The sequence below is a fragment of the Paramisgurnus dabryanus genome, chromosome 23 (assembly GCF_030506205.2).
Source record: "Paramisgurnus dabryanus chromosome 23, PD_genome_1.1, whole genome shotgun sequence".
NCBI lineage: Eukaryota > Metazoa > Chordata > Actinopteri > Cypriniformes > Cobitidae > Paramisgurnus > Paramisgurnus dabryanus.
The window spans coordinates 3,233,323-3,258,644 of record NC_133359.1 but is presented as its reverse complement, the minus strand read 5'-3'; the positions used below and the strand labels follow the sequence as shown (position 1 = coordinate 3,258,644).

Sequence of the window (25,322 nt, the reverse complement as noted above, 5' to 3'; positions counted from 1 at the left end):
TGCAAACGTCCTACTGTATGAGGAGTGAGGTTACGATTCATACAGTGACATGTTGACTGGTATTTCACAGGTAGAGGACAAACAGGACACAGGAAACAGGATGTGATGTCATAGAGCCACACATGACCACAGGATTAACCACATACATACAGCATAAATAAACACAATTGTTGCATTCAATCCACTTCTACGTACGGTAATGAATTTTCCTGGAGTTTCAAAAATACCGCTGTGTCTTGATAGCAACCCTCATCCTGCAATACTCTCACGAGATTTACTTTTGCATGCAAGCATCACATGCAAGTCTCGCGAGACAGTTCACAGAAAGAGGGTTCCTATCAAGACACAAGCTGAAATGACTTACACCTTTCATTTACACACAAACACAATGCTTACTTACCAAACAGGGCCTTGGCGCTGAGCTTGCTGTCCGATCTGGACACCCCACTGGAGAAAAAAGGAGAGGAGGATGAGGAGGGTGGATGATGTCTGCTCTTCATCTCTAACTTAAAACTGAATACAGCTACTAAACCACAGACACTCACGGCCCTGAGTTAATGTTAACCGAAGGCTACTAAAAATGGGGAGACGATCATGCAAGACACTTCACAGGGTTTGTAAGCATATAAGAGGGCAGGTTACAGAGAGAGAGAGAGAGAGAGACAGGTTGTTTCCAACAGGGCAGGAAAAGTAAACATTCCTTAACAGTGCTGGTCTGTTAACTAAGAGTCTAATATACACACACAAAATTACACAAAATCACTAACTACTGGATGTTTGGCTTTGTGTGTGTGTGTGTGTGTACTTGCAAAAACGCATATAATTTTGTATGTTAGCAAAGGTGCATTCATTACTGCGTTTACGTAATGGCACAAACTATAAATATTCAGTTAAGTGAATGTTTGGCCGATGAATTATAAGTGCAATGATGCTGTTGTACATACTCATGTTCTTGCAATACTCCTGAAGTATCAAACCACACAAGTTTGTTTATTCTAAATGAACAAGAAAACCAACAACAATTGTTAACTACAAAATTGAAACAGGAGAAAATTTAAACCAAACTATAAATCTGCTTCAAAGGAAGGAAAAAAACGCAATACAATTAAAGACGTTTACAAATTTATGAACAGATTGTGCCACCGCAAACCATCTTTTGGCATTTAAAAACTACTGTCAGGATTTAGTTAACTTAAAAGACACGCAGTGAAAAATTTAAACTAAAAAGCCATAGACATAGTTATTTTTGCGACTGACCTTACTGCGTATGCATTTGTAGAAGTTTCCCTTTTAAACGCAAACATTTACAAGAATCAGCTGGATCTCACGAAAATTTGTACATTTTACGCATTGGCTAATTTGTATAAATTCGTACTAAGTGATTTGTACAAAAAAAAAACAATAACGAAACCCCACCCCTAACCCTAACGTCACAGGGCAAACATTTACATACGAAAATGTTACAAACGTTAAATTTTTTAATCATTCAAAAATGTACGAAATGTAGTCGTACAAATTAACCACCTCGTAAAATACGTACGACCTGCCATGAGACAGCATCGGAGGAAAGTTTTTAATCACGCAACGTGATTTACTAAGGTTTGCGCATATTAAATTACTAGTTATTGCGACATTATTTAACGCCAGTGGCGGCTTGTGACTGCTTTTCCGAGGGGCTCAAATTCAAAACATTTGTTCGGATTGTCATGTGTTTGTTGCATCATGTGAACCATGTGCATCATGTGTTTGGTCAAAATAAGTGCCTGCTGCAAACGCGTCAAACCCGTTTATGATAACGCTCACGTTCACAAAATACACGCAAGACACTTCCTTGACAGTAAACTCTGATTACGCAGAGATTATGTGAGTATCTGGCAAACGCTAGCGTCTCTTTTATCATAAACCCTTTAGACACGTCTGCAGCAGGCACTTATTTTGACAAGACACGTGATGCACACAGGTTCACTCAAAGCGCCGAACACATATTTTGAAATTATGAACCACACTCATGACGGGCTACATGCATGTTGTGACGAACTTCGCATCGTGCACCCTCGAAAAAAGAAGTCACTGGCTGCCAATGTTTAACGCCCCCAAAAAATTTATTAAAAAGTTTTGCGCTAATTTGCGCTGCTCTTGATAGATTGCGTTATGTAAATGAGATTTTGCGCCTATGTACTATGCTCTTAGCGCTAAATTCCATTGTTTGGAAAACCTGGTCCTAAATCTATTAGGTGATCTATTGGGATTTAATCTGTGTATTCTTTCCTGATTCTGTGTCTAAATCACAAGTTACACAATAACCTGCTGTCTGATCACTATATAAAACAATCAAAAGCAGTTCTTGCAACACATTGTAGTTTTTTATACCAAACACTTACTTGCTTGGTTTTGTTGGGGTTCCCAAAACATTCATTTTCTACGACATCCACCTGTGACAGAGAAAGAAAGCAAACATGGCCATTAACACCAAACTCCACATCAGGAAATCAAACATCTGCCACAGCAATTACAGTACAGTAAACGCACATAGCCTATTGCTGTAAGTGTTTATTTTATCATGTTATATATCATTTTACTATCTAACAGCACCTCAGTTGTAGTCACATCCAGTAAACCTCACTAAGTTTCCGACCTGAACACATTCTTCACTAATGACTCGGTTCGGTTGTGTCCAATTATTACGTTGACTCTTTAACTCATCACAAATTACTATCCTAATCTCTTACTAAACACCAGGCTGTTTCTTCACCCCTCCACCCTTCTCTCTTTCAAACACCTTTCTATTGTTCGTTCTCTCGGTCTATGAATTATTTATCTCTGCATGTGACTCTTGAGGCATACAAAAAAAACGCACATTTATAGCCAATAGTCAATAAACAGCAATAAATGCACCATTGAATAACTGTGATGTGAAATAGCAATGCTGATAAAGTAAGAGGTTCATCTATAAAAGATTTATTTTAAGAAGATGATGCATATTGTTTTTGGATAGAAAAATACTTCAAATACTTTCCTATCTTGGTTTTTCATGCATAAACACTGTACTGGCTATAACTTTCAACATGTTGGCATCAAAACATTGCATATAAACAGCTATCAGATCAAATACTAACAACGACTACTTTAAGACTGTACAAACGTGTATGCAATTGTTTACACAACGTTAGCCAAACGTTTGAGTTATACAACTCTCTAGCATCTCTGTCAGTAAAACACTGTATGTATAAATGTGTGCATAATATTTATCAACCGCCTCACTGAGTCTGTTTAACAGAGTAAGAGCGGTGTGCTGAACCGCAATGTTCTGGTTGTAAACGCTCTGCTGTCTAGTGTCCCGTAAAGATGCTTTAGCAGACAACAGCCGGCTGGCAGCACAAACTGAAACAAGACCTCCAGATCCTCTGGACATTTTTCACTGGCTTAATTAAATACAGACGCAGATAAAGTGCCTGACACCTGGAGCAGAACTCATGAAAGGACAGAAGCTCAATGGAGCATCTGCTCCTTAAGGCTATAACTATAAAACAAACATGTGAATAAAACAAGATGTGAAATACACAGCTGAGTTTCAATTGCATGTTATTGACATTTAAGCTGTTGTTTGACTGCCTGGTAAACATATGGGTGATTATACTGTTAGTGCTGGGCAACGATTAATCGCGATTAATCGCATACAAAATGAAAATTATTTTGTGCATAATACATATATATTTATTTATTTAACACATACATATTCATTTCAGAATTTTTTTATTCATATATTTTTTTTTATTTAAATATAATATAGAATATATGGAGATGTGTATATATATATATATATATATATATATATATATATATATATATATATATATATATATATATATATATATATATATATATATATATATATATATATATATATATATATATATATATATACAAACACACAAATGTAAATGTTTCTTAAATACATACATGAATGTGTGTGTATTTATATATAATTAAAAATTACACACACTCATATATTATGCCAAAAATCACTTTTATTTTCTATGCGATTAATCGCGATTAATCTTTGCCCAGCACTAGAATTGCAGGTACATTTGGTCTCCAAAGTCATTTTTATGCTTTTTCAAATGGTTATATGTTGTATTCTTTTAATATTCGGTACTCATTGTCATGGATCAAATAATTTTACAGGATATAATGTTTAGTGTAAAAGCTGCTATCACAACAAGTCTGTTTAAAGTTGCTATTATATAAATGCTATACTATACTATACTATACAATACTATACATGAATTCTAGTGTTTACCAGCTATCTATGTCCTATGCACCTGCCCAACCTGCTTAAGTACCAGTGGCACACACGTACACCCGGCTATGAAATATTAAAATAACGTGTATGCTCAATCGTAATAGATTGATTGTCAATAGTACAACCATAAAATATTTCATTTGCTTTCACATTGAGATTAATCTGGGAACTTTGTACTCATTGAATCCACCTACTTTTAAAATGCTCGAGATAGGTGTGTCGAAGTTATTGGAAACAGGCTGTTTAACCTGAACGTCTCTCCGGTGAAGAACTAAAATATATGATAAAATAATTTGACTATCGTTTCCATCTTTAATCGTTGGGAATATCCTATCTCCGCAATGGCGTGCTACCATAGTCTTGCTATTTCTGTAGCACGCAGTGTGCACTGGATGCAAATGTATTGAATGCGTGGTTGCCCAGATTACCTAATTCATTTCCACTCTGATGAATAAGATCTGTTGTGATTTGTAACTTTAACTTGATTTGAATGAACTCACAAAACAAAGTTAGATTAAACATGCAAAATAACTTGTAAGAATTCAACTAGTGTTTACATTTGTGTATATTGATTAGGGACATTGCGGACACTGTGATGGCTCTCCTGATTTTGCCAAGATGTTGATGTCCTCAGGGCAACATTATGTTGACCCCGGGACAACATTTCAACCAATCAGATTTTAGAAATAAGTTTACAGTTTGTTTCAAGTTTAAGCTTACAACCAGGCTTTGCTGCTGTTAGACCATTGTTTTTCACTGATTTAAGAGTTTGGTTTGGTTATGGTTGGGTTAGGGTGGGTTTAGGTTTTATATTTGTAAAAATTTTGTACTTGGGTTAACACAATATGTTGCCCTGAGGACATCTCTCACTTGGCATAATCAGGTCAAGCTTTTGCAGACATTCACAAGAAATAGTCATAAATAATGTTTTTTTGTAATTGTACAAAATCTACCCCTTTCGGGGGGGGGGGGGGGGGTTCTGATTAATGTGTGGGTGCTTAAAATTACTTAGAATTATTATAAAATGAATAGACATGGACGGTATTTCTTTAGTTAGATTGGTAAGGCAAATGTGTGTGAGAAAGTGAGATGACACTCAATGACACGTACCTACAACTCACAATCTGTCTTTGTGTATCTCTTATCTGTGTGTTTTATTTATTGGTTTTAATTTGGCCGTTATCTGGTGTCAATGACATCTAAAGGGTTTTGTGCACTGTACAGAGAAAACAAAACTTACTCTATGAGTCTAAATATTTCAAAAGTAACATGAAACTTTAGTCCAGTGCTTCAAAAATTCAGAAGATCTGTCGCCTGTTAAAATTAAACATTAACCTGCACATTAATAAAAAACATGGCAGCAACAGTTAAAAGTTTTAGTCAAACTTCACTCGCAAATGAAAAAAATAGACATAAATGGGACAATTGGCATGAAGTAAGACTATTGCGAGTTATTGATGTTACTGGGCTATAATTTAAGTATTTTATAATTATTTGTGTTTGTTATATTTTAGGCCTCCTTATTAATTAATGAATTTATTATTTTCTTATTTATTTATTTAAAAAATAAACTGAAATTTAAATTAATATGGATCATAGCATGCAGCAGCTCAGATTATTTAATGAGAAATATTACTCTTTTTTTTTCACAAATAAAAAGCATTTAGAAAAAAATTCTATTTGCTTTCTGTTTTTTAAACTCGAAATCTCAATGCTAAACTCAAAACCAAATGCTGCAAACGAGATATTAAGGAGATTTGAGATTTGTTTTCATCATCCATATGAATCATTAACATTTTGGGGACAATTTGGCCCATAACACTTACTACCCGAAAAGCCATTTCCTATGTTGGTCGAAGTTATGAGATAAATGCTGTGTGTGAAGGACAGATAAGACTTCAACCCACAACCAGTCAATAGATCTTCCAAAACACACAGTATCTAAAAAAATCTAATCCACATTTAACAAGAGATTACTTCAAATATTATAAACGTTGATTTATGTCTGTACTCAAATTGTCTAAATGAACTGCAAACGTCGATTACTTTGTTTAATCTCTTAACCAGTATGTTTGAGGAACATCAACAAAGTGCTGCTTTCCAAACACAGTCAATTGTTGCTTAATAGTTGTATTTGTGCGAAACAATCTGTTCAAGACTCTTTCTTTGTCCATTATCTATCCATTCAAAAAACAGACAAAACACACATGGGTCATAACAAAGGCACTATAACATATCACTTAAGCCGGACGATAAATGGCCCTGACCAATCAGAGCAGTCACTCGCATGGCCATATAGAGTCATACAAATGATATGGGTTGATGGAGCATATATGCAATAACCTAAAAGCTTTTACATCATTGAAATTGTGACCCTTAAGGTAAAGAATTCATCGTACCATGACAACAACAAACAAACAAAAAGCTCTGAGTATAGATTTGAGATTTCGTACATGTCTATGTCTGAGTAGCTAGTAGGGCAGCTAACAATTATTATTTTTGTTGATTAATCTATTGATTATTCTTCAATTGTCTAGGGATTTTTATGATTAATCTAACTTGGAAATAAATAATAAGAACAACTTCGACAATTAGTATTTACGTCCAACTTAGTTAAGATTTAAAATTAAAATTTCGATTAGAGCACCCCTCTTGAAAAGCACCCCCATTCTGGCCCAAAACCATGAAAATATCTACTTTCACTAAAAGGGCTGTTTTTACTAAACCATTTATAGTATAAGCATAACTGTGGTATCATTAGATAGAAGACACTTTGGGCTTCGTTTTCCAAATTATTTTAAGATAAAAATTAAAAAAGTTAGAGAGGCTGAAGTACATTGAAATAAATTTTTTTTTGCTTTTTTAACACTAAAAATCTTAATGATAAATATATGTGTGAAACCTAGAAATGCAATGAGGCCAAAGCCACAAGTCTAAAAAAGTTATATTTCACGTTTGAAGTCAATAGACCCAAAAATGAGGTTCTTGCAAGAGGTTTTGTAAGACTAGTGCCTTTTCTAAGTGCCAGTCAGCCACAAAATAAAAGTCTTTTGTTTACATGCATACACGTTCGTTCTTTTTATTGTTTATTCTTATATAAGCGTATAAAATGCCGTATCCACACCAGAAAATAAAGCTTCACACAAAGATCGTTGAATTCGTTATCTTATTGGCTACACGTTCTGTCAATATTTTCCATGAAGTCATTGGAGGAACGCGCGAGTCAGATGACGTCACGATATTTGACAGCGCTGTTTGGATATTATATATTATACTCCCGCCTACTTGTACAAGCATGTTTGACCGCTGGTTTTGAACGCGAGTGTGATCTCATATACAAGTGTTACGATTTAAATAGTCCTCAGATTGTATATTATAATCTATTACAAAACGTGCATGTGAAATCTGATGTAAACAATGGAAAATATATCTATATTTCACGGATTATACGCATTTGTGGACAAAAATGGTCATTGGATGTACTTTGTTGGAGAGTTTTTATGGGTTATTCACACATCTGAAACAGACTGGATTCGATTTGCGTTCCTTATACCAGCACAAAGGTAAGGAGTCAGTTTATATTATGCATGTTGTTATCTGGACTTCTGTAATAAAATACTATATTTATGAAGCTAGAGCAATTGTATCCCAAAACAGACACCATACACTGATGCTAAACCCTTAGACCTTTTAAACGATGTATAGTAGTGTTATTATTATTGTTGTTTGTACACAGTAAGCTATATATATATTGTTAGCAGCATAAAAAACTGACGTCTTTCCGTCCCCGAGCTAGTGCGCGTCGAGAGGTTAATAACTACAAAGGCCATATAAATTCTGCCTAACACTGTGCAAAATAACATTATAAAGGCACTATGTAGTTAAAAGGTGCAAAATCCAAATACTTACAAATAATCTAAATTAATACTGCCTAATACAGTGCAAAAATACATAAAAGGCAACATGTAGTTTAAAGTAGCCAACAACAAATACTGCCCAACAATGCAAAGAACACCTGAACACGTAATAAGAAAAGCCTCGCTGTAACAAAAATAGTAGGGGCTACATTGCCAGATGTGACTTTAACTGTAAAAATGCAATCTTTGGGATTTATGCATCTATGCCCAATGACGTGTCCACACGTCAACTAAAATAAAAAATCAACATCTGTTCTCCGAATTAAGGTGCATTTACACGTACATGCGTTATTGTCTGTATACCCAATGTCTAAACAAAATTTAAACGTTCTGTGTACGCTATTAACATAACACGTTAAAGCATTCAACACACATAAACGTATTTTAGTAGTTAACATCTCTACACAAAATAAAAAAATTTACATGTACATGCGTTAATGTCTGTATACGTAATGTCTAAACAAAATTTTAACATTCTGTGTACGATATTAACATGACGCACCAATGCATTTTACACAAGTAAACGTATTTTAGTAGTTAACATCTTTACACAAAATAAAAAAATCAACATCTGTACACAAAATATGGGGCATTTACATCTACATGCGTTAACGTCTGTATAACGTCTAAACAAAAATGTAAACGTTTGGCGTACGCTATTAACATGACGTGTTGATGCATTTTACACACGTAACTTATTTTAGTTGTCAACATCTGTACACAAAATAAAAAAATCTACATCTGTACACATAATATGGGGCATTTAAACGTACATGCGTTATTGTCTGTATACATAATGTCTAAACAAAAATTAAATGTTCTGTGTACGATATTAACGTGACACGTCAATGCATTTTACATACGTCAACGTATTTTAGTAGTCAACATCTGTACACAAAATATGAGGCATTTACATGTACATGCATTAATATCTGTATATGTAACGTCTAAACATAAATTTGAACTTTCTGTGTACAATATTAATGTGACGTCAATGCATTTTACACACGTCAACGTATTTTAGGAGTCAACATCTGTACACAAAATATGGGGCATTTACATGTGCGTTATTGTCTGTATACGTAACGTCTAAACATAAATTTAAACGTTTGGCGTACGCTATTAACATGACGTGTTGATGCATTTCACACACGTCAACGTATTTAGTAGTCAACGTCTGTACACAAAATAAAAAAACAACATCTGTACACAAAATAAGGGGCATTTACATGTACATGCGTTAATGTCTGTATACGTAACTTCTAAACATAAATTTGAACATTCTGCGTACCCTATTAACATGACGCGTTGATGCCTTTCACACACATCAACGTATTTTAGTAGTCAATACAGTATAATCGATGATGTCGACAAGTCTTTTAAGCCCTAATAGCTAGTGTAGAGCTGTTAATGTATATAAAATGACCTCTAGAATAACTATAACTGTAACTATAACTATAATCTCTTTAGAAGACTGAACTCTGAAAGTGACTGAAATTAAAGAGAAAACAAAGCCATAATAATTTTCTTTTGAGATGATAAATGGACATTGCTCTCTGAATTAAACACGTAAAGTATTTTTGAAAAATACTGGGCAATACAGTAAGCTGTATGTTTTATAAATACAATACAATACTCTTTGCGAAAACGTTTGCGATTTTTACTGCAAAAATAATGCTAAACTAACTATCTTACTCTCATTTAAAAGGTGACAACGAAACAAAACGTCTTCTCTTAGAAATAACGGAATAAATTTGGATTATAGCATTTAGTGGTAATGTGTCTCATGACTTGAAATATATTTCCCGCAGGTTCTGTTTTGTCAAGGTGAGTTTTAAAAGCTGGAACGGCCGCTCTCTTTAAATGAGATTTCCACATACAACCCGTTCATTGACTCACAAATGCAAGTATTTGACACACCTGAACGGATGAATGGTCTGGTATTTTGAGAGCGGTCCAAAAGAACATTTTCTCTCACAACGCCTCTATTTAAAGCTTGATCACACACCTCTGCCACTCTCTAACTCATTTTATAAGCACATTGTTGTTAGTTGTACCCGCCTTTCTTTGGTTTGGCTTCAAGGTTTGTTTGCCATCTGGACAAATAATAGTTTGACTGTGTATGCCACAGTTTGTATACTGTGTGTGTTGATTTGTAGAAACTTCCTTGTGATAACACAATAAAATTAGCTGTTGTAAAGTTTTGTAACTTCATATTTTCACTGTTGTTTACAGCCGAAACAAGCGTCCGAACCACGTCCATCCAGCAACACGATCCAATGCTAATCTATCACTGTCAGAGTTCAGTTACCTGTTTCTGCTACAGTACATCAGCAAAGCCTGCCAGAAGAAAATGTTATTGCACTGGAAACATAATGGAGCTTAGTTACTCTTTAAGAAACTACAAAAGAAATGAATGTGCATGGCATAGCTCAGAACCGATGAAATTGTAACCCTGCCTGTAAAAACTAAATCCTACATAATGTAAAGAACATTCTGTAAAAAATATTATCCTTGATATCTTTACTGTGTAAGGTCATGTCAAAGATTGAAATCAATGATTTCCATGGCAATTCCTATGTATTTTTTTACGTAGTGGCTAATTTTGGATTAATTCGTACGACCACAATTGTACGATTTTGTATGATTTGCTTTCGCCCCTGTAACGTTGGGGTTAGGTGTGCGGTTGGGGGAGTTCATAATTTTTTTCAGATACACTGTAAAAAGTAAAAGTTAGATTTTCTTAAAAAAATTACTTCAATTGGTAAGTTAACACTTAAAAAATTAAGTTTTGTCAAAGAAAATTTTCTCACTATGTAACTCCTGACCTTTCGACGGGATTATGCAATACGTAAGAGCACGCTGGTGCGTCACATGGTTAGTGCAAGACGAGAAGTTGTGGTTTTTAAAAAGTGGATATTTTTTATTTTTCTTGCTGTAAATGACTTGTTTCGCTAGATAAGCGCTTATGCCTCATTTGGGATCGTTTGGAGCTCTTTGAAGCTGCATTGAAATGGCAATTTTAAACTATGCACTAGGTCCAATAAAGTCTAATAAAACTTTATTTATTCTCTACTGAACAAAGAAAGACATAAACATCTTGGATGACATAGGGGTGAGTAAAATATCTGGATTTTTGTTTCATGAAAGTTGATTATTCCCTTTAAGTTTTTTCAACTTAAGTTTTTCACTTCAAGTGAGAAACTGTAAGTTGACAAAACAAAAAAACTTCAATGTTTACTTACAATAGGGCTGGGCGATGGCACTGCCATGCACATCTCATTAGTAAAGCCGGTTTGGTTATTAGTAGTAAATCGCTCTTACCCGCTTTCAGATGGAGCAGCATTTACTAGACAGAGGTGCGTTTCCCAAACAACAACGTAAATCGTTGCTGAACGACCATGGACCGATGCATCGTTGGAGAAACAAACTACCTTGTCACGACTGTTTCCCGAAAGCATAGTAACTTTGTCGCACATTCGTCGTTTGAACCATGTTGGTTAAACAACATAGTTGATGATGTCACATGGGAGGTGAAGTACTAATTAATCTGTGCAAATCTATTTAATGTCAGATTATTATTATTTCTGTAAATAACATATATTGCATCAGTAGACTGATTTTGTTATCGTGATTTAGTTATCTGTTGTTTATTTTCAAGATATTTAATTCACGTGCAAGTTCCCTCTTACGTCACTCCTCCCAGGGATTCCCCAGGGTCTTAAAGCTTATAGTTCTGCGCACATGCGCAGTTTCAAATGCAGTGCTTTCATTCTGTTTACAAATTTAAAGACGTAAAATAAAATTGTAATATATTTAGAATGATGGATATAGACTGTACTAAATGTTTTTTGCTTATTTTGTTAAAAAGCATGATCAACGTAAGTCTACATATTATAATAACAAGGAACGACGCTTCTAACGACAGGTGAATAGCTGTCGTTCCAACGACACAAGTTAGCGATGCAGTTTGCGGATGTTAGTTTGAACGATGGTTTCGGGAAACACCGAATCTTGAAACGATGTTAGTAACGATGGAACTTACGATGTTCATTGGCTAACGATGCTTTTGGGAAACACACCTCAGAGCCGTAGTTCAATAAAAGCTAGGCAACATTGCATTCATTATCGCAGGGGATTCTATATGGGATATATCGCCCATCCTAACTTACCAATTGAAGTAATTTTTTCAAATTAATCCAACTTTCACTATTTACAACGTAATCGTATGTTTTGTGTGATTTAATTTGAACAAATGTATTTGAATTAGCACACTTGTAAAATACGCAAATTCCCATTAGATCAGGCTGGGTTTAAATAGATAAGGGGCACAATTTGCTATCTTTTAAAAACTCCAGAGGAGACCCCTGTGAGATAACCAGAGCCTGTTTCTCAGGATATGAATCTGCAATAATCAACACATATCATATTTCTCAGCTATACAGACCAAAACAATTCAAAGAATCTGTAAAGGTGGCATCATCCGGATATGTTTGAGTTTGTATCTGTGTGTGTACCTGAAGACGTGTCAACAACGAGCAAAGTCTAGAGTCCTTGAAAATCTGCATTGCACCATCATTACAGTTGAATCAACTCTTTGCCTCTAACTATTTTTATCCTAAAGACAGAAATGGTAACTCTGTACCAATAACAAAAAAACAGTGTCATCAAAAAGTCAAAGTTTTGCCCTAGCAGGAATCTCTCTGTCGTGTCATGGTTGGCCGGCTGAAAGCCACAGTGAAGTTTTCACTACCATAAACAAACCAGAAGGAAGTTGTGTGCAAATGTGTGCAAAAGTTTATTAACAGAATTCACGAAACTGAATAACACATCAGCAACTTTACGAAGAATGAGACCTGGTTTAACCACCTATTCAAAAGTGATTCATTCTCATTGAACTCCTGATTCAGAATCAGTGTTGCAATATGTTTGAAGAATCATATTTCTCTTCTGAATAAACTGGAAATTTAAAAACGTGAAAAACATTCAGTTAATTTAACATTCAGGTGGTGGCCAAATAAATTCAAATTCCAGCTCATAAACTGAAAGACAACATCCATTGACATTCACTAAATCATGCATGAAGTCCATCCAGACCGCATACAGAGAAACAAACAGATCTTTCACTTGCATCTCAGAAATCATATATTTTAATGACCACCTTCGTTTCTAAGCAATTGTGCAACAACAAACCAGCAACATTCAACACACCATAAATAGAGACACTGCGTCTCTTTACAAGGAACATGAGCATGGCATCTACTTTCACTTAGGTGACCAAGCAAAAACAATTAGTCTCAAACGGGATTGATTCCAGGGTTGGCTTCTCAATCGTGCATTGTGCACTTCAGGAGCCACAGGTTCGGCAGATCAATTAAATCTGGGTGGATATGTGGCAGGGATTACTGCCACCAATTAATCAACTGCTCACAGACACCTCAACCAATCAGATTTTGTCCTACGCTGGGCCTTCGAAATACCACAGAACCTGATTTGCATCTGGTCTACCCTCTTGTAAACTGTCTAACTCTACTCCGAGCTTTAAAAGCTATAAACGACAAAGTCAACCCCACCGTGACCATTAAGCTCACCTTTATTGACTTCAGTAAATTATGTAATGCCTTTTCAAACAGATGTTCAAACTGAGATAATGTCTGTAAACCTTTGCCCCGAAGGGGAAAATTGGCTTCATAATGTGAACCAAACATAACCAGCGACCGAAACCCAGAGTGGTGCTTCAAGTGATTCATTCAGTGCTTTATTCAGTCGGTAATGATGATGGCGGCGTTCTGTGAATGATGTTTGTCTGGTATTGTGATGTTGAAACAGTGTGGAACAGAGCGGCCTTGTTTGGGATGTCAGATTGGAGGTCAAGGGATCAGATTTGTGATTGATCGAGCACTCCCAGTCTAGGAGATCATTGCTGTGATTCAAGCGTAGGGCGGACATACCCGCCTGCAACTGTCCTGACTATCTTATGGCAATCTATAAACTCATCAGTATGTGTGTTGGGATCGAACCCATGACTTTTGTGTTGCTAGCTCAATGCTATACCAATCGAACCACGTACTGTACATTATGTGTATGTGTGTGTTTGTGTGTGTGTGTGTCTATGCAAAACAAATATATAAATGGGTGCGCATAAATTTTGGTCTGTTTTACAAAATAAGTCATTGGCACAAGATAAATGTTTGTTGCAAAACAAGAAACATAGAAATGAACCTAAAAGACTTAAAACATAGTTTAAAAATAATTATAATAATATTAAGCAATTTTGTTGCTATCAATAACCTAAAAAATGCTTTCTGTTTTGTAGGTTATACGTAAGGTTTTTAATACAACAATAAGTAGACACTAAAGAAACAACGTTTTTTAAATACGACCTGTAAATCATTTGAAGCTATAAACTTTCTCGGTTTCAGACAGAAGGGGTCACGTAATTTTTTTACTAGTTTTAGTAAAAGTAAGTTATCTTCGAAACCATTTGAATTTAAATTTTTCGAAATCATGCTATTAAAACTATATTATAAAAGTCTCCAACGCACTTGGTATTCAACAAAACTGTCAACAGAATGCGACCGGGTGCCGCGACACAACGAGCACGCGCACAGCGCAACTGCGTTTATTATAACGGGAGCGAACTGCCTCGCGCGTCAATATGATTGTGCTTTAAAACATCTCACGTTGGTCTTTGTCAAAAAACTGAGGTAAAATAAGGATTTAAACACTTCTTACCCCTCAGCTGAGAGAAACTGGTATTGTTCTTCGTTTGCGACGACTCCTCTCGCTCTTCCTAAACTCCTGAGGTAAACTCCTCTTCAAGTCTCCATCTCAGTCCGTTTACCTGCACCAATGTGACTTCTCTCCTAAAACGACGATATTTGTAGTCAGGACGAAGTGAAAAGCATCGGCTATAGGTAAAACACGAAACAAACTCTATATTAAAGTGTTTTGTGTGAAAATAAAGAAGAGTGGAGAAGCGGTGCAACAGGTGCGCTCGAGCGGGAGTGACAGGTGAGCGGCGCGCGTAACTCAACCTGCAGAGTCAGACAAGGGGGCGGGGCCTGCATATGAACGCATGCACTTTTAATGCACTCTTAATGTACACAAAACATATGGTATGGGGTAGTTATGCAATAGTATTGAAAGTATGTTTACTGGGAGGTGTAATGTCATGTATTCAATCTCTCCTAAAATGCCAAAGGAGAAAACATTAAAAACAAATGAGACACCTACCAAAATGCATGAAAAATAGCCATTTTGGCTAATTCTGGCACATTTACAGTAATGTTTATTAATGTGCATTGTCCCTGTTTAAAAAATAAAATAAAAGATGTACATTAACATTAACAAACACATACAAAATTGTCTTATACTGTATGTTGCTGTGCATGCCAACTCACCTATTGTTTATTATTAAAACCAAACTGTAAAGTGTTACCCATAATATGTATGTTATCTAGGGTTATATATAGGTAACATTTGTAGGAGTATTTACCAACCTACTGCCTAGTAAGCAAATTCTTGTTACTGGTCCAATTCTGTAACCCTGTATGATCAAGGGGAGCGTTTTAAACAAAGTGAAAGAGGAGCAACAGGGTGGAACATCGGACAGGTTTGAATGTCACTGGACGTGAAGCATGACTCAGGCCTTAAAACAAACTTGTTCCTGTTTAATCCTAAATCAGGATGGGTGAGTTTTCACCTAATTATTAAAATGATAACACACATAAACATACAATACGTGTGAAGAGATTCACAACATCCTGACGAATTGAAACTCGACAGAAACAAGACCTGTTTTCTAAAGCACACACACGCACAAAAATATTTAAATCCATTGGTATGCAGACTGGTTGGTAAACGTGGGACAGTGAAATATTTGACTTTGGGAACCTTGAGTTTTTGGTTTATAATTAACAGGAAAGGGCAAAACTGAGAGACCTGAACACTCTCACTTTCTCAGGATTAACTGAGAAAGAAGATAAAGAGAAATTGCTGTTAAATATGTTACACAAAAAAAGCACAAAAGTTACTACTTGTTATGGTGTAATGTGAAATAGTGAGGTCTGCTTAAACCGGACAATTTATCTCCATACAGAACAAAGACTAATTTGCATGTGGTATATTTACAGTTTACAGATAGGGGTCAACTTAGAGCCACTTAGGTCATTTCTCACAGCAAAAAATAATATGACAAGGGAAAGATTTTCAACCAATAAATCACCAATGTACAACACACTGTGACACTTCTATCAAACAAATTACATGCTGGGTATACGCCCCCTACTGGAGAAACCAAACACTGTATTAAACTGCCATAAAGATAATCAGATGTTGATAATGAAAAGCCTAATTTACCAGAAAATCCAAATTTGACCATATTGCACACACTGAACTTTTTATGTTATGTTATTTTGGTCCTCAGTAGGGCTGCGAGATATATCGGCAATATTGCAAATGTGCATATTGCAATAATCCTATAGCAATGGTTTGCAATAAGCTAATAATATATAGCTAATATATATATATAAATGTAATGCTAACTATATTTTATACTTGTATATAATATCATGCAACATTGTAAAAAACATTACATAAATGTGATTGGATTTACACAATCTATAATAATTTTTGTATATATAATATTTCATATATGTTTATCGTTTATTCTACACTGAAAAATATTTCCAGTTGCACACGTTTTCTTAATATTTTTCATTAAAAAAAAACGTAATTTAATTATGTACACCAGTTTTCATTAAAAAAATTAAATTTATGTTCATTATAAAATTTAATTACGTGCAACCGATGTCCATACGTTTTTTTTGTGTGTTTATTAAACACATATGGGTTTTTTTACAAAGCAAGCACATGCTATGAGTTTTACAATACTTATGGTTTGAATAAATCCCTTACATGAATTACCAATAGTAGTATTAATGCTAACCTTATCAAATGCTACTGATTACTGATCTACATAAATCTAATTAATGCTACTGATAACATTTCATTTTATTTATCACTTGATAATTAAACACTTAAAGTGAATAAATTTATTTTACAAAAACAGTTCAAACAAACACAAATTTTTCATCGGCTCTAACAAGTACAGACAGTAAAATAATACTTTGTTGCATAGCAACCAATATCTGGCACCTTATGGCTTCATAACTTGAGTATAGCAGATGCCGTGGTGCATTGTGGGATCTGTAGTCCATCGAATTGCAGCCGTACCCATGAAGATGTGATTACAGATGTCAGTGTCAGGAATAAGCACTAAAAAACCATAAGGCACAGTTAATACAACAAAGTCACATGTTAACATTGCAGCTAATTTAATATAAAACATACATTACTAAACTTCTTAAAACTTCAGACATACATATGAGACTTCTGGTCTTACTTAGGAGAAACTGAGAATCAGAAAGTCTCAATTTGATTACTCTGATTACTCTTTAATCTCTTGAAATACTGAAGTAAATATATTCGTCCGTGTATGGTTTAAATAAAAGAACATCGTTTTGTGTATGTGTTTACTCGTTTTAAAGGCGGGGTGCATGATCTCTGAAAGCCAATGTTGACATTTGAAATCACCTAAACAAACACGCCCCTACCCCAATAGAATCTGGACCTTCTTTTGATAGACCTGCCCCACACAATACGCAACCCAAGCAAAGATGTCGGTTAGTAGACACGCACCTTACTGCTGATTGGCTACAAGTGTGTTTTGTTAGTCGGCCCGACTCCCTTTTCCAAGTGTCTTTTTAAAAAATCATGCAAAAAAAACATTATTTTTCACATATCGTACATTATTGTTGTTTCTTTGCAATGTTATGCAAATTTGTAATGAGGCGTTTTAGGAAGGAATAGATGAGCCTTAACTTTTAGAAAGAATATCTCTTTTGGTTTAAGACTTTAATTTTTGCGACTTTACTATATGCACGAACTGCTTTAAACACTCAAAGACAAAGGAAAACATGAAATCGCATCATATGACCACTTTAGGATGCAATAGTTGATGCAAAAGATATCACAAAGAGACCAAGCTGCTCATATAACATTAACTGGCGGGTTAACAACATCTGTGCGTGATAAAGACTGACCTTATTACAAATATTCATTAATATTTCAACATGAACACCTTAAAACATGTGAATTCATTATTTCTCAATTCACCTTCATCTTCTCTAATTCAATTTTGCCTAATTTTCGCTTTTTAATTTGACTACTTGCTGTTTGCATAATTTGAGACTAAGTTTAAGTAATATGGCTTTATTTCAAAACCAACTGAGCTGCCTAACTAGCCGTAATTTTTAAGCATCATCTATTAAGGTAGCAGGTAGCATAACAGTCTGTATACAGTATAACTATCTGGCATCTTTACTTTTCTAGATATGCGTTAATTGCTTGGCACACTATCTGCACGAAGCAACTCCTGTTTCCCAGACCGGCCTATTAAAGAGGTGGTTTTATCACTCGCAGAACAAAAGAATTTTAAATTAGTTTGGGGACAAAGCAGGAGACGGCGTGAATCTGTCTGCCTATGCCGGGCTGCAGAAACAGTGAACAGGATCCTGAATGAGCAAGCTTTAATAATTTAAACGCGAAGACTGCCGTTCAGAAAATGAGCTGATTTTCATTCACGAGGAAAAAACGAGAGACAAAAGGGACAATATTAGTTTACGGCTTTTAAAATAACAGAGAGGGAAGAAATGGAGACCAATTATAAACAGTTGCCCTACATCCTACATAATTCTGCTTAAAGAAAAAGATCTCAACAATTTCTCAAACTGTGACTACATTTGCAAACAGATCACAATAGGACCTTTGAATAAATATGATTTTTTATCTTCCAAGACCAAATTATCTGAGATATGCTACCCATATTTATTTTAAAGATAGTGTACTTTATAGATAGTACTAGTACTGCAAAATATTAAAGAGAAATACTTTAAGTATGTAAAATCAATTTAAACTTGATTTAAAATGTTATGTAAAAATATGTAAAAAATATGTTTAAAAAAATTAATCTATCACACGTCAGAGCACACACAAGCGTTCATTGGTGTGATGGTCGCTTTGTTAAATCTTTAAATATGCATAACCTTTAGATCAGTGGTCTCCAACAGGTTGCCCGCACGGAGTCTGTGAGCACATTCTATTTATAGCCTAATTTTTTTTATTTATTTAATACATATTTTTATATTAGCTTGCCTTCTTTTATGTATGTTACATGTATGTGTGCATAACTCAAAATTACATAAAGACCAACATAAAACACTTCATGTATGGTACAATAAGAAAAGTAAACTTGCAAGTAGCTCAGGTGTCTAAAACTATAAGCATGTAAATTCTAACCTGGTGAAGCGTGCCAGAGTCCCAAACCCCACAATTCCTGTAATGCCATATAAGCAGATCAGAATGGCGCCAATGATAATGTCAGCTCGCAGCACGTATGACTGCCATAGGATGTAATAAAGTGCCAAGAGCACCGTGGCCCCTGTGGTGATCAGATTTAAACCCATGTAGCCTTCGCTCTCTTGTAAGTTTCCCCTGACACCTAAGGCAGAGAGGTCAACATGATCATGATGCTAAAGTGAAATTAAAATGATAATACTCTTTCTGAGTTTGACTCACCCCAGTAGATTCTCAGGTACTCCAGACCAGCCATAAGAAACAGCAGACATACATCCAGAGCGAGCTGACCATCAGGATAACTCAACACTTGGGCTGCCGCACAACACCAAAAACACAACGATGTAGATTAGAGATGCTAAAGCAATGCGATTGTTTTTTATTACAGAGCACATATTATCCAATTTTACATTTTCTTTGGTGTGTAAGTGTATATTAGTACATTTTCCAGCTCCCTCAGAGTTAAACATTTGATTTAAACTTTTAGCATAGCTTAGTGTAATTTATTGAATCTGATTAGACCATTAGCATCGTGCTCAAAAATAACCAAAGAGTTTCGATTTTTTTTCTATTTAGAACTTGACTCTTCTGTAGTTACATCGTATACTAAGACCGACTGCAAATAAAAAGTTGCGATTTTCTAGGCCGATATGGCTAGGAATTATACTCTCATGTTGGCGTAATAATCAAGGACTTTGCTGCCGTAACATGGCTGCAGGAGGCGCAATGATATTACGCAGCAGCTGAAAGTAGTCCCTTTGGTAACTTTCAATAGCAAGGGACTATTTTTGGGCACTGCGTGATATCATTGCAGAAAATCTGGAGCAACAAAAATGTAAGGTATTTGGAAAATAATGTGTTTTTAACCATAAACCACGCAAACACATTGTATTATACCAAATACACAAAATGATACAGGTGCTCTTTAAGCACAAACTGCATCATGGGGTTTGGTTTTAAGGACATTCTTACTTTTGTAGATGATCATGAAGAGTGTGCATATGAAATACAACACACTGTAAGCTGCTGAGAGATACAAAAGAATTTGGAGCAGCACAGATGAGATCTGGTGTAAATTAAGGATTAAAATCAGGCAAACACAGGACAGCTACACTGCAAAAAATTATTTTCAAGAAAAAAATTCTTAGTATTTTTGTTTTGTTTACAGTAAAATAAATTAAGATGCTTTTTCTTGATGAGCAAAACGGCCAAAGAAAATAAGTCTAGTTTTTAAACCAAAAATATAAAATTTAAGTGATTTTGTGCATAAAACAAGCAAAAAATCTGCCAATGGGGTAAGCAAAAAAATCTTGAACATTTTTTTAAAGAGTAAATTCAAGAAAAATGTGTTTACCCCCTTGGCAGATTTTTATGCACAAAATCACTTAAATTTGATATTTCTTGTCTAAACACTAGACTTATTTTCTTGGGTCGTTTTGCTCATCAAGAAAAAGCATCTTAATTTAAGCATTTTTAGATATTTTTACTGAAAACAAGACAAAAATACTAAGAATTTTTTTCTTGAAAATCATTTTTGCAGTGTATTATAAAGCATCAGATGTTAAGTTGTCATCTAGAGCAGTGATTCTCAAACTTTTTCCGCGTGTGGCCCCCCTTGTGTACGGTGCATTCCTTCCCAAAGAAAATTTATGAAAAAAACCTGTTCAAAAATGTAACATTTTAATTAAACAAAACATATTAAGTTATACAAAGTAGTGCCGTTGGTTAGAAGCCTTATTTTTTAGGTTTAATTACACAGAATTCATGATAAATGAATGTATTTTATAAAATGTCATAAAACTGGGGCCCCCCTGGCACCATCTCGCGGCCCCCCTGGGGGCCCCGGACCCCAGTTTGAGAACCACTGATCTAGAGTCAGTAAAAGTTGGTAGGGAGTGTAGACCTTCTGCCATCAGTCTGAATGGCGTGACCACATGACACTAGCTATTATAAGACACGATTCTTCATATACCATTACCATCATACCCGAATGGATATTTGTTTCACATCTTACAGGGATAGTTCACACAAAAATACAAATTCTGTCATCCTTTTCTCATCCTCATGTTGTTCTAAACCTGTATGAATTGATTTATTCTGATGAACACAAAGAAAGATATTTTAATAAATGATGGTAAGCACACAGCTGATGATAACCATTGACTTCCATAGTAGGAAAAACAAAAACAATGGAATTCAATTGGGTACCATCAGATGTGTGCTTACCATAATTTATAATATCTTCTTTTGTGTTTAGGTTTAGAACAACATGAGGATGAAAAAATGATGACATGATTTTCATTCTTGGGTGAACTATCCCTTTAATACCATCTTCTGGAGACATTATGGTACCATGTACCAATTTCAAGTGTTCCATGGCATATACATATAATAACTAAACATCAATCCATTATATTGCATTATTACACGGCTCTCTGGAATGCTTGATTCTGATTGGTCAGTTGAGACATTTGCAGGTTCGTTCTTTTCGAATAATAACCGCTCCAAAATAATAACGCATAGCCGGTACTACTTTTACGAGTAGATCACTCCGCGCCAATAAAGATTACTGTTTATTTGTCGCCATCTTGTGACAAACACTGGACAACCACGACAAGACACAGAGAGCTTACTGAGACTGAACTTGACAAAATAGAGCATGACAGCTACGAAGCCAACACACACAAAGATACAGAATGGGCATTAAAACTTCTCAAAGACTGGCTAAAAGAGAAAAAAATGGAGACAGACAAGTATGAAGCAGAGGATCTTAATAAGGTATTACGATCATTTTATGCATCTGTGCAAAGTTTCGCGGAAGGATAAAAATGTTAATTTAAAACAAATATGCCAATAAAATGTTTCAAATTCATATTCATGTCCAGTTTTTTTTCTTATGTGACAAGTAGCCGTGTAATAAGCGGGATAATGTAGAGTCAGCCGGTAGTTATCGGGAAATAAGCCCCTTCAGTGTGATACAAGACCCTCCGCTTCGCGTCGGGTCCTGATCACACTGTCGGGGCTTATTTCCCGATAACTACCGGCTGCCTCTACATTATCCCTTACTTATTGTTCAGAGGCTGTAAATGTACATATATATAAGAGAAAGGATACAACAATGGTTTTCTTCCCTACAAAGATAAACAAATAAGTAAGTTTGACAAATGTCAACTTAAATACAGCAAAACAAGTTCAACACACAACTCACTATAGACAATGAAATATTACAAATGGGATAAAAGCAAACGTGAACAGACTGTGCGTTGCCGCTTTTGTATAATACGCTTAACAACATTAAACCACAAAAATAACAGTGAAGCGTGTTGGGTCGGTTTATAAACCTCACAGAAACACGACGATTTCTGTAAAATACACTTTGAGATGTGAGTATCTATGGCAACGACGCTGTTTACCTGCCATGCCTGTCGCCATCTTGCCTCTCTGTTGTGTCAGTGAGTGAATCTCATGCGCTCGTGAGTCTTTAGCGCCCTCTGGTGAACAGGAGGTTTACAAAAATAGTGGTAATGAATAAAAATAAATTTTTAATGTACAAAAAATCTTATCTGATAGTGACTAATATTAAACAAAAAGGGAACAATGTTTTCTAACATATATTATTTTGATTTTTATGTTGGGAGTTAATAAATTATATACAAATCTGAAATACATGAATCATATTAATTTCCTTTCAAAAATATTTACATGCAGGAAGATCATTCTGAAACAGAAAAACATGAACATCTGTAAATATAAGTAAAAGTGTGTGAACAAAAACAAACAACTTTAGCACACACACTTTTTAATTGACTGGAATGTAGGATAAGAGACATATGTCAGTGTGAAGTGAAACATCACATCTGCCGACAGAGAGACAAAATTCTTTGCAATCTTTCTCTCTTTTACTTTCTTACAAGCAAACATTCAACGTCAAATATAACTTTTAACTGTTGTATTAGTTTTGAGTTCGCGTATGTGTGGATAATTTAGATGTTATGTGTAGAACAAAGGTAGTTTAATTCTCATGAAATATTCATAAGCTTATTTTAGTATATAGATGGTTTTAATTATTTTTGTGTGTACAAAATAAGATTTTTTTAAGAAGTTGAGGCAAAGTGCAATTAATTTGAAAAATTCATGCCAAGTTTTCACAGCACAGTGCCTAAATTTATAAATCACAGAATTTGCAGTCAATGTATGACGACACGACAATGTACAGTATGATCAATGTATGCTCTACACATACACAAATTCATTGTTGTAGACTAACAGCACACATGTGTGCAACCACACACACACACACACACAACTGTGCTCACATTTAGACGAAGTGCATTAACATGCCCAGATGTTTCTTTGTCCTTGCAGCCTCAAGCTCGCTTTTTCTCGCTCGCGTCCTATCAAACAATCCACGCAGTGTGTCGTGGGAAGAACGACCGTGTTGTTCAGGTCAAACAGAGGAAAAGGGAGAGCGAGAGAAAGAGAGATAGAGAGAAAGATGCTCCAGCTGTGCGTAAAAACAACAAAACTGCATTTGATTGGAAGGGGGGTCAGATGGACACAGGGTCATTGTTTGTAAAGAGGTCGCGGATAAAGAGACGAGAGAAACAGATCACTCAGCTCATGCAGTGATAAATGATGGCGTTACACCTCATTCATTCACAATCTCTCAACTAATAACACAACTAGTGTGATGATGCCGTGCTATTTTTAAGATTGAAAAAAACTGTTGAACTACACTCTAAATGTTGGGTTGTTTCAATCCATGGTTGGATCAAATATTGACAACCTCAGTCGTCGTTTGTTTAGGTTAATTTAAAGGGGACATTTCACAAAACTTTTTGATGATGTCAAAGAAACATTTGGTGTCCTCAGAGTATGTGAAGGTTAAAAAAATCATATAGATAATTTATTATAAGATGTTAAATATGCCACTTTGCAGGTGTGAGCAAATATGAGCTGATCTCTGTACAAAATGGCAGTGCTGTTGTTGGATAGTGCAGATTAAGAGGCGGTATTATCCCCTTTTGACATCACAAGGGGAGCTAAATTTTAATGATCTATGTTTTCACATGCTTACAGAGAATGGATTATCAAAAATAAGTTTCTAGGTTGATAGAAGCACTGTGAACCCAATTATAGCACTTAAAAATGGAAAAAGTTAAATTTGTCCCCTTTAATATGTCCACTTTAACCAACATTTGAGTTTGTTCATATTTGACCGAACGATGCATGTTCTGTCAGAAAAAATATAGGACCATTATTTGACAATTTTTCTGACATTGTGTTTTGAAACCAGCATTTTGGTAAATGATAAATGTGCAAAAAACTACAGTTTTAAAAAAATCATATGAAATAAAATATCATCATGGTAATACCATGGTATCCTTTGTGGATATATTGGATTAGATATATAAAAAGTTTAAAATATATATTGTCCATGTTTGTGTACATCAGTTTCCAGTTACAGAGAATTAAGTATTATGGTGCAAGCAACAAATAATATTATGTCCACGGACACACCAGGTCTAAGGAGGTTAAACATTTTAGGTTATGAATATTGTAATTGGAAACCTTAAAATATGCGACTATTTAATGGGCACTAAGTGATTGTTAAATTATCACAACTCATTGTCAAAACTGTTTTTGTGTGTGACATCTTTCCTCTCGTGCTCAGACCTTGTGCT

The 25,322-nt window shown here is 35.1% G+C and overlaps 2 protein-coding genes across 3 annotated transcripts in view; both read right to left on the bottom strand.

Moving 5' to 3' along the window:
- eps8l2 (EPS8 signaling adaptor L2) overlaps nt 1-15,252 on the bottom strand; it is a 44,440-nt gene extending 29,188 nt beyond the window's left edge. The window contains exons 1-4 of one of the 2 annotated variants that reach the window (XM_065277481.2): nt 14,956-15,252; nt 2,382-2,432; nt 945-995; nt 401-447 (exon numbers count right to left, since the gene is read on the bottom strand). In XM_065277481.2, the coding sequence (XP_065133553.1) occupies nt 401-447; nt 945-995; nt 2,382-2,416 (133 nt within the window). In that variant the 5' untranslated portion in view covers nt 2,417-2,432; nt 14,956-15,252. The remainder of the gene's footprint in view (nt 1-400; nt 448-944; nt 996-2,381; nt 2,433-14,955) is intronic. The other variant, XM_065277482.2, reaches the window with a different exon arrangement.
- A 283-nt stretch (nt 15,253-15,535) lies between these two features.
- On the bottom strand, nt 15,536-23,076 carry LOC135768136 (transmembrane protein 80-like). Its single transcript, XM_065277282.2, has 6 exons — nt 23,052-23,076; nt 22,753-22,769; nt 20,611-20,704; nt 19,861-19,953; nt 19,582-19,783; nt 15,536-17,499 (listed from the first exon to the last, which is right to left on the bottom strand). The coding sequence occupies exons 1-6, from the start codon at nt 23,068-23,070 to the stop codon at nt 17,487-17,489; spliced, it is 438 nt and encodes a 145-aa protein (XP_065133354.1). The 5' UTR covers nt 23,071-23,076; the 3' UTR covers nt 15,536-17,486.
- Between the last annotated feature and the right edge of the window lie 2,246 nt (nt 23,077-25,322).